General features: G+C 52.6%; 1 protein-coding gene across 1 annotated transcript in view; it reads right to left on the bottom strand.

Moving 5' to 3' along the window:
• NCOR2 (nuclear receptor corepressor 2) overlaps window positions 1–10,485 on the bottom strand; it is a 184,689-nt gene that overhangs the window by 77,882 nt on the left and 96,322 nt on the right. Inside the window, exons 12-14 of the mRNA XM_027878524.1 lie at window positions 5,173–5,345; window positions 3,808–3,901; window positions 1,271–1,449 (exon numbers count right to left, since the gene is read on the bottom strand). Of these exons, the coding sequence (XP_027734325.1) occupies window positions 1,271–1,449; window positions 3,808–3,901; window positions 5,173–5,345 (446 nt within the window). The remainder of the gene's footprint in view (window positions 1–1,270; window positions 1,450–3,807; window positions 3,902–5,172; window positions 5,346–10,485) is intronic.

The following is a 10,485-nucleotide window of genomic DNA, read 5'->3' as shown; positions in this document are numbered from 1 at the left end:
GATGCACACACTGGGTGTGGATTCTTCCAGGCCCATTAGCCAGGCACGGCCCTGCCATTAAAGACCAAGTAATTAGCCTTTGCGTCATTTGTGGCAAGCCTTGCTGTTTGGAGTGGCACATTTTAAGGCTAATTAGCAACGAGGATTCTCCTCTACCAAAGGCTTGGAGCTGGTTTGCTTGTTTTGTTCTTTTTCGGTCCATCTTGGCAATTAATTATTTCAGCTGCAAGCAGGAGTTGTCACAAGCAGGGACAGGAGGAGGGATCCTGGACACAGAGAAGTTTCCAGCTTGGCTGGCTGTGTGCCTGCTGGTAATCCACGGAGCCATCCCACGACAGTCTGGAGGCCAGACTAAGTGGTGCTGCTGCAAGGAACAAGGTGGCCCTGGCACACCCACATACCTCCATGTCCCTCGTGTCCACAGCAGGGAGCCCCAGCAGAGCTCATCCCACTGGAAGCTGAAATCCAGCTCTGTTTTTACAGACAAACACGGCACACTGGGGGGCACAAAGGATGCTCCAGCCCTCCATGCAAACACAGCTGGCATAGGGCTGTGGGATACAGGGGAGTCTGGATGTGAGATTGAGCTGGGGACCCCCATCTTGGCTGACAGCACAGAGGTTCCCAGGGAAGGGAACAGTTATCGTCCAACTGATCTCAGCTGGTAGAGCAAAGCTGTTCCCAAGCACTGCTTGCAAACAGTTGAAAGCACCACAGCCAGAGTCTGCACGTGTCTGATGTGGGAATGCATCCATGGAAACAGCAGCCGGTGGCGAATCCTGCAGACAGCAGGACGGAGCGCTGAGGGATGGGCACCAGCTGGAAGCTGCAGCCTGAGGGGGTCAGACATTGACAGCCACCAGAATTCCCCTGGACACACAGTGCCCAAAGGACAGCATGTAAATACAGAAAGGTAATGTGTATGGAGTGTTTGCTTTCATTGGTGTTATCCTTGAACTGGCTGATACAACAGGGAATGCAAAAGCAGAAAAACTTCCCATTCTCACCCTGTCACAAGCAGCAGCTTCCCACAGCTCAGCACATGGGCAAGAACACCCCAACCATACAGCAAGGCCTGAGATTTCTGTGCAGGTCCATCACCCTGTGCTGTTCAAGGTAACACAGGGACTGTGGCTGTGTCCCTGGGGGACAAGATAAGCCCCTGGGAAATTCATGCCTTAGTGTGCTGGGGCCCCAGCCGAAGCCCTGCACGGATCCTGTGCGTGTTCCCTAAAGGCTGCACTGAGAGAGGTGTGTGGGCTGCACTCACTTTTCCCGGAAGGTCTCCTTCTCCTGTTCACTCCACATGTTCATCACCTGCCGGTCCTTGTAGACCTTCATGGGGTCATCCATGAGGCCATTCATGTTGATGAATTTAATGCGCTGCTGGTCAGCATCGTAGAGCATGGGCGGGATGACAGCGAGCTGGCGCATCTGCTTCTCCAGGTTCTTTGGGGAAAGCAGAGAGAACAGTTGGTCAGCACCACGGGCCCGCGGGGACTGCAGGGGACAGATGTTCGAGAGGAAAAGGACAGAAGGAGGAACAGGAGAATTCAAAAGCAAGCACTAGACAGCTTTATTGCTGGGGTAATTGTAAATTAAACACTGAAAGAGGCTATCGCTGTCAGCCAGGAAACAATTATTCTTTCATTTTGGAATAAAAGGCTTTAAGATTCCGTGTGGAAATGTCTGATTTAAGCAAAACAGCTCCTGACCACGCTGAGAGAAGTCAAGCAGTGGCACAGGGAATGCAGACCCTTTCCCAGCCATCAAACCCATGGCCACATGGAGGCTCAGCCCTCCACCCAAACTGCAAAGGTAGTGGGCCAGCTCTGCAAAGCTTCCTGAAAGGGTGGGCAGAGGAAGACATCCTTTTTCTCTTCCACAGGAAACCTAAATTGTTCCAGGAGGTTTCAAATGTCACTGTAACGGGGCTGTCATTCCTTTTTTTTCCCTCTTACTGCAACACCCTGGGACATAATCTGATCCGTCCTATGGAACACAAAGTTCATCCAGAGCCCCAGCTGCACACCAGGACAGGACAGACTGGGCACACTGGTTTCTTTAAGTACTTGCAATTAGACAGGCCATTGTGATGTCTCATTTGTGCCATCCTCTGCCTGAATGCAGGGACTGTCCCTTCAGCTGAGCTGCTGGTGGTCCCCTGGCACAGGTTCACCCTGCAAGGATGAAGGGATGTTCTGGCCATCCTCTTTCATTTGCACTGTCACCCCGAGTCCTCCCTGTCACCTGGAATGGCATTGCTTAGACAAACTTCAACCCTTGACCCAGGAAGGCCAGGCCTCAAGTGTTGTTTGTTTTAATTTACAGGCAGATGCTGGTTCCTGGTAGAACAGCAATGTCCAATCCTTCCAACAGGCTGCCGACCCCTGCCTGCCCGGTACCGCTCTGCCTCCCCGCTGCGTGTGATCAGACCCCACCTCCTCCTCCTAAAGCACAGCTCACTACGCAGACACAGACATTTCAACACATTTGATCACCTTCCTCATCCCTCACTAAGACACCTCCTGTTTAGCAACCGGCTGCTCCAGATGCCTGGGGGTGTCACCTCACGGTGGGAGGTCAGAGACAGCTCTTGGCCAGAGCACTGATCCAGACAACCCCAGGCTGCCCAGGGCAACAGGAGAAGCCCCTGTGCAGAGCAGAGAGGCAGCTGGCAGGAGCACTGCCTACAGCTGAGGGCACAGCATCTCTCCCCTTGCCTGGCAGGGTCTTGGGGTGCTGAGCACTGGTAATACACTCCACCAGGCAGCATCTGGACCCCTCTCCTCTCCAGCAACATGTTGGGGCAGAGCTGGTGCTGCTGCCAGGAATACTCCCCAGCTCCTTCCAACCCTGTGAAAGAGCTGGAAGCTCTTAAAGTCTCCTCTGAGACAAGTGAAGCTGTGAAGATTTGGGGCTCAGCGGGTGGCTATTGGGGTGGAGTTCAGCAGCACACTGCAGTAGGTTGGAGGGGATCAGCTAACGTTCCCCTTGGCCACGACCTCTGCAGAGCTGTGAAATTTCCCTCTGCTTCCAAGATCCAAATCCCTCAGGTTGTCGTCTTAACTAGCTAAGAGCAAACTGCCCAGGATCCTGAACGGGTATCGAGCCGTGGTGCACAGGCAGCAAACATCCCAGCTATGGCTGCTCTCCCCTCCCAAACATGATCCATTCACTGCAGCTTGCCTCTGTGCCAAGAGAATGGAACCCTTGTGAAACCAGATCCAAACGAAGCCGAGGTCACGGGGATGTTTCAAGATGAATGGAGCACTCCCAGAAGATGTGGGCCAACTGGCTCACGTACAAACCATTCATTCCATAGGATTCCCCTGTGTCAAGCCACACAGCCCATTCAAAACAAAATGAAACAGAAAAACCCCTCCACCCGGCAGTCCGGGCGCCGGCTCCCTTCCCTTCCCACCTCCGCTTCCAGTATAAACCACAGCCAGGAGGTGTTTGTGGGGTGCTACCCAGGACAAGCAGCACACTGGGATTTCCCTAAGAGACAGCCAAATGCCAATAAACCCGACCCACTGGCCACCAGCTCCATGTTTTGCTCCTGCAGAACACTGCACAGCTCCATTACATCTTGCACGTTGATTGGAAAGACGCTGCTGGATATTAAATGAACACCTAACTTTGGATCCTATCCAGAAAGTGTGTTAGGCATTATGGCAACCTCTCCAACCTCAGTGTGGCCTAGATTTCGCATTGAATTTCACCATGGGACCTGGCAGCACTCTCTAGGTTTCCTTGGAGAAGATATAGGGGTGAAGAGGACAAGAAAAAATAACCCGGTCTCACCTCTTGTTCTGAGAGCCCGTCGATGATTTCTGACACCTCGTGCTCGCTGCGTGCGGCTGACATGGAGAGCCCGCCGCTGCCCCTCTGTCCTACCCTGCTGGGAAAGGGCAGCGGCACACTCAGGAACTGATGCTCCATTTCATAAGCAGCAAACCACATTCAAGACAACTTTGACCTCCATAATAGCCATATCCCAACACCCCACCCGGGCCACCCCATCCCACGCTGTGGGAACGGCGCCCGCACTCAGGGCTCACAGTTGAGAGACTCAAACCACCTTCCTTACCTGTGCCAGCTTCCTGGATTGCTAGAACACAAGCACATTTCACACCCAACCACACTCTCCCCTGTATTTTCTCCTGTTCATCCCACCACGGCAATGGCACAAAGGTGTCAATGTTAGTCCCGAGCCGTTGGCACTGTGCCACCACATCTGGCTTGAAAATGCTACGGGAAATTTTAAATCAAACCCACCCATCTTCCCCCCACTTCCAGTATCAGCCACATGTCCTGAGGAATCACAACTTTTCTTATTAAGCAGGTAAAAAATTAAAACCTTTCTCAGTACCATTTCTCCCTTTCCATTTAAGGTAAAATAAAGCCATCAATTAGGAAGTTTGGGCCCATCCGGTTGTTAGTGGGGCACAAGGATGGAATGCTGGCAGTCGGTTTGGATTCTGCACACATCAGGTGTCCCTGGGCAAGATCCCAGGGCTGAAATGGGAAGGACAGGGAGTTTTCAGCAAAAAGGGTGGAGATCATGAAATCGTATCTCCTCCTGGCAAGAAACAACATGACCTCAACTGCACTTCCAATGAGGAGAGGAAAATGAACAGGGGCTGGGAGAGACAGGGGACACCCCTTTCAGTGACGTTCTGCTCCCTCCATATCATTTGCAGTCATTCCAATAGCCTCTGCAGATGTTTCTTCTCCCTGCCCATGCTCCCATCAAAGCATGTGCATGTATTAAATCATCAACATGACCAAATGCATCTGCAACTCTCATACAATTGAATTTGGGTCCAAAAGCAAGGCAGGGATTAGCGCTGTCCTGGACAGGTGGCCAGCACAAGGGAGTTGCCCCTGGCTCGGACATGGTCAGCTGGGAGATCAGCAGCAGAGGTGAGACAGGCAATCACATTCCTGACATTTTTCCTTCTTTTGGCTCTGTGCTGAGCCACTCTGGGGAAGGAGCAGCAAGGCTGTCTGTCTGCTGGCTTCTGCCTTCGACCAGAGAGGGAGAAAAGGGACCGATAACCATCCCCAGCCCACTCCTCCCACAAGCAAATCCCACACCAATTCCCAAAGAAAAAAGAAAGGCTGTCTGATACCAGCTCAGCCCCTTCCTACCGCTTCTCCTCTAACCTCTGCATGCGCTCTTGCAGTTCCCGCTGCTTCCGGATCTCCGGGAATTGCTTCTCATAGTATTCCCGCACTTTGCTCTCTTTGGCACGGCGCCGGGGGTTATTTTCGATGCGCTCCACTTTTTTTTCCCAGGCCTCCATCAGCTGGTCATAGCGCTGGCAAAACTTCTGTTCCTGAAAGGGCAGAGGGAGAGAGGGATCTCAGAGAAGTGCCTGGGAAGGGCAGCTCCTCCAGGCCTGGCCCTCGATGGCTGCTCAGGCTGAGAATGAGTCATGTTGCTTAAAGAAATACAGTTTATTAGGGCATGGACATGCTCCAGGGTATGGGACCAACCCAAGGGTGAATTCTCAAAACAGGCCATCAGTTACCCTCAGGCTCTTCCCTTCCAGACCCAACATCTTTAGTGGAACCAGAGTCTCATCCAGTGTGACTTTGTCCACACCCCACACTTTCTGCCTGAGCCTCCTCTGGAGCATTAGGTGCTTGGTTCAGCAATCAAATCCCCTGTGCTGGAGAGTGATCCATGACCCAGGAGAGAGCACAGTGCCTGCCTGAGTCCACTGAGCCAAAAGGGACTGAAACCTGGTCTTGGGAGGAGGCACAGGGGGCAGAAGAGGTCTCCACCATGTGAACAGTGTGAAGGGCAGTAATTTTGGAGCTGCCAGCAAACCATGCTGGGCAGAGGCTCGTCATGGTGCCCACAGCTGGGCACTCCTTCCCACACCACACACCAGCTCCGGAGCTCACGGCTCTGTGTTGGCAATGCCAATGGGACTGAGGCCTCGGGGCAGCTCCATGCACGGGCCTGGCTCCCCAAAATCAAGAAGCAGGCACCCAGACCCTGTCCAAGGCCATACATTGTGCTAGCCTGGCCACAGAGTGATATCCCACAGCTCCTACACCACCCTAGAAACCAAAAGTATTTTTCCAGCTGATGCTCCTCCTTTTTGGTCCAGGAACAGGATGAGCACATCCCCACTCACATCAAACCCAGGCTCCAACAAAACCTGGCACTGCAAGGGGTTTCCACACCATATCCCCCTCGGTGACATCCTCATGGCTCATCCACCCAGTCACCCACCGGGTCCAGCACTGCACTTCTGCCAGGTGTTTATGGGACCAGCCTGGTAACTTTGAAATATGATTTGCAACACAAATAAGCCTCCTCCCACCCTCCACCTCCCGAATCACTCCTCCCTCTTCCGGACACAGTCTTGTTGGAGGAGAACACCCACAGACAGGTGAGGTCAGTACTGGGGAGACGCCCGTCTGGTCCCTGACAGCTGCTGCACTGGAAGCAGCGATGTTGCCCAGCCTCATGTGAGAGCAGCTGGGTGACCAGAGGGGATTTAAGGTTTCATTTTGAGTCAAACAAATGCCTTCCAAGCCCCAATTCAGGAAGTGAAAGCAGATGTCGCTCTAATGGCAAACCCCAGGTCGCTCCTAACCCTGACACCGCTTTCCAGAATGGGCAGCCTGGCACTGCACTGGCACCGCAGCGGGGACGTGGGGAGCCTGGATTTCAGAGAAATAAACTCATCTCTTGCCACCACTGCCCCACAACCGGAAGGAAGTCTGAGGCTGCAAGATTTCCCTGCTGCACTCTGCTCTCGCCCCGCTTCCTCCAAGAAAAATTGGGGGAGGTAAAAAACACCCCCAAACCGATGGAAACACCTGATTCCTGGTCAGGAGGCAGCTGGGTTACCCCCAAGCTGGGTCAGTCGTGCTGTGGACACTGAGCTCCACAGCCTATGGCTGGTGTCAAGCACCTGCAGCAACCAGTAGCCAGTGTTATGCTGATCGTGGCACGTGGGTTTGGTCCAGCCATCCTGGACCTGGCACTAATTCAATCATAGCAACACATCTTTGGTCTTTGAGGCCTTTTGGAGTTACCTCAACAATAATGTGAGGCAGACAAAGTACCTCCAGCCCCAGAGCTGAGCCAGATTAACACTTCCCCTGAAAATAAATCAATTCCCTTTTGCATGCCTGGAGACAGAGACTGTCCTGCCCCCCCGCATGGATGCACAGGAGATGCTTAGGTTTCATCAGGAGCTAAAGGAAGCAACCAAAAGATGAAAGTGAGGAATGAGAACAAAAATTAAAATGCCCTAAAAGCCAACACGGGGAATCTCGTGCTGCGGGTGAGGAGCTACAGGTAACACCAACAGCCCGCGGCAGCTCGGAGGAATCACAGCTGCTGTGTTGTCACCCCTCCCGAAGCGATGCCATCAACCCCCTGAAAATGAGAGCTCCCACCCTGCCAGCAAATCTGCTACATCCTCCTGCTTTCAGAGCATCGCATTTGGGAAGAGGCTAAAAATACCCTGCAAAGTCTATGAAGCCTCAGCACCGGGAGGCAGCCGGTGCCTGGTGCTGTGTGCCAGCCTGCGGCACGGCCGGGGGAGAGCCCAGCACGAGGGCTTGGTCTGCTGAGAAGCCTCGAGGCTTTGAAGGGTCTGTCATCCCCACTGGGAATGGAGCCAGTGCTGGGTCCCGCAGAGCCACCTGGCATGGCCCTGGCTGCTTCACAGCCCGTGGGGTGGCTCTTCTTCCTCCTTTTCCTCCGCTCCTTGGAACAGCCCAACAAAAGCTCTATCCAGAGTTCCTGTTTTAAGGAACTGGCATTTGCAGATGGAAAAAGCAGCATCCACGTCACACTGCTGTATCCCCAGCAGCTCACACCCTGGCAGCAGGGCAGCAGTACCAAAGCTCCCCCCTCACAGCTCGGCCCTCCTGAGCATGGCTTTGGAATGGACCATCTGAGCATTTCCTTGACGCCCCTTCCCATCACGGAGCTGAGAGATCCTTCCTGCCACGCCAACTTCAAACCCCTCTGCACAGGGCTGGGATGCTGCATCCCCATCCAGTGCTTTTTGCTCCAGCTGGGACACGCACTCCCTGCCATCTCTTGCATCCTTCAAAAGCGAAGATTTCAGGCACCTCATCTGTGTACTCCCCAGATCTTCACAGCTCCATCACCAGGAGAAGCTCCCGGTCAGAACAGAAGCATTTATTCCTCCTCCAAGCATCCTCTGGGCAGCCCTAAGCAAGCAAGTCCATTCCTGAGCAACCATCTGTGCTGGCTTTTAGCATCGGTGCTTCCTCTGCTCCCCTTCCCGGCTGGACTCACCAGCCCATCAGCCTCTCAATCACACCAGTAAGTGATAGCGAGCCAAATCGGACCTGACATGCGTATCTAAAAATGGATGAATAGTAACGCCGCCGTAGCAGCTGAAGGCAGTTTGTGGGCTGTGCCAAGCCCGAGCCCTCCCGCAGCCCACGCTCTCGCAGCTCCAGGGAACAGAGCAGCTCTTTGGAGGGGAGGAGAAGAGTGAAGGTGACAGGAGGAACCAGTCCAATTCCTATGCAAGCCCCACGGTTTTGTTCCCTTGGCTGATGGAGATAAACCTCTCACACCCAGAACAACTCCCTTCACTGTTCCCTCTCTGCAAGATCACCCTGATGGCAATTAAATGTCTTCTGCTGTGTTGACCTCAGTGGAGGCAGGAGGAAGCCCTGCAGATCCCCTGGGATGGGGCTGTGAGGGCTGGACCCTGCAGGGACCGAGCTCTGACCCTGCTCCAGCTGGCCCCAGGCAGTTGACAATACCCCAGAAAGTAAAAGAGCCAGAAAGAAATGCTGGCACGTAGATGGGCTTTGCTAAAAATAGGGTCTGCTACAAAATAGGCAGAAAAATAGCTAAGCATACCCATTTTGCAAACAGAATCAGCAAATGTATTCACTTTGCAAATTCAGCAACCGTATGTTGCCTATTTTGTAGAATAGGCAAAATGCTTCCCTAAACTGAAAAAATCCCCTTTCAAGGACACTGAATAAACCGGCTGGCAGAAATTCACCTATTTTGCATGACAGGCGACTTTACTGCAAGTCGTATTTTAGGAACTGTGCTCTTGCAGCCTAATTAAGCCTTTTCCCCCAGCTCCTTGATATCCACCCAGAGCAACTCACTCTAGGTTTAGCACAGTAACTGGCCGTTTCCACCAGAAAGCAGCTCCCGGGCGCTTCCCTCCTGATTCCAACAAAACCGCACGATGCTTTGCAATCCCTGTTTTGAAGAAGGCAATAGCGATCCCCTTCCCACCACGGAGAAGTCCTCAGCTGTGCCAGGAGAGGTGCCCTGAGTAGTACCCAACTGCCACACCACATCCTGCTGAAGGTATAAGCCCTGTAACCCCTTGCTAGAGACCTGAAAGAAGTTTTATCATGGAAAAGTCTAAATGAACACGTATTTGGACACGAATGGGAGACGCAATCATTCCTATGGAGTACAGTAACTGTGGCTTTTGGAAGACTGCTACAAAATGAGGAAAAAGAAAAGCATGGGAAAGAAAAGGAACATGCCTTTATTCACCATAAATAAGAAAATAATGCGATTACTGGCTCAGAAATGTCTGCCTTGAAAGCTACTTTTAAAGCCAGAGCCTTCAAACCACTTCCCAGGCTCGTTATTTTGAATTTTTCCAACAATTCTTCCCAGTTGGAGCACTTCTGTCCAAAACCAGCCTCAAAGGCATTGAGAAAACCTGCACCACTGGCAATACAAAACACAGTCACCAGCACCTGAGCCTGTCCCAGAACAGAGACACCGAGTCAGGAGATGGTGTTTCTATCTCCCACGTGAAACAGGAAGCCCTGCATCACAAGCTGAATCACTCATCACCGAAAGCCACCCCAAAATCAACCTTCCTGGTGGGGACCGTTGGCTGTTCTGGCATTTCCCCTCCCGTGCTAGTTCTGCTTCCCAACTCCTGCCAGCAATGACCACTGTCAGCGCCAAAAACATAAATTCTGTGAAACCTACTTGAACTTTCTCCTCTGTTTACTGGGGACTTGCAACAAATGCCTTTGAACCGCCATAATCGCCTCCACCTTGCCCCTTACCCAACCAAGACCCATTTCCTTAAAGGACACCGACGCTCCTTCGCAGGCAAAGCTGCCTAGAAACAAACCGGCGCAGAGCTTGGATTTTGTTTTAAACCACAAATTCCTAGAACATTGCTCTGTGGTCAGCTGGAAGGAGTCAGAGCAGCCTCCAGACCGTTTATCGGAAGCAGAGTCAGCTTGTTTCACACCTCTCTCAGGGTTCAATTACTCACAAAATAGACATTTATGCTGTGAATAGGCTTTCTGAGATCAATGATGGGCTCCGCTGTGATTAAGCCAACCCCACGTGTTTGCTCGGCGGGGGGCACTTGCGAAGGGAGGTGCTGCCTGCAGCAGGATCAGGGACCTCTACTTCACATCCATGTTATTTTAAGCAGAAGAGATTCCACAGCAATGCAACAGGCA

This window comes from Empidonax traillii, unplaced genomic scaffold (assembly GCF_003031625.1).
Source record: "Empidonax traillii isolate 1590-97213 ecotype Southwest subspecies unplaced genomic scaffold, ASM303162v1 scaffold43:size1863611, whole genome shotgun sequence".
Taxonomy (NCBI): domain Eukaryota; kingdom Metazoa; phylum Chordata; class Aves; order Passeriformes; family Tyrannidae; genus Empidonax; species Empidonax traillii.
Note: the sequence above shows the minus strand (reverse complement) of the source record. Positions and strands in the feature narration are given on the sequence as shown.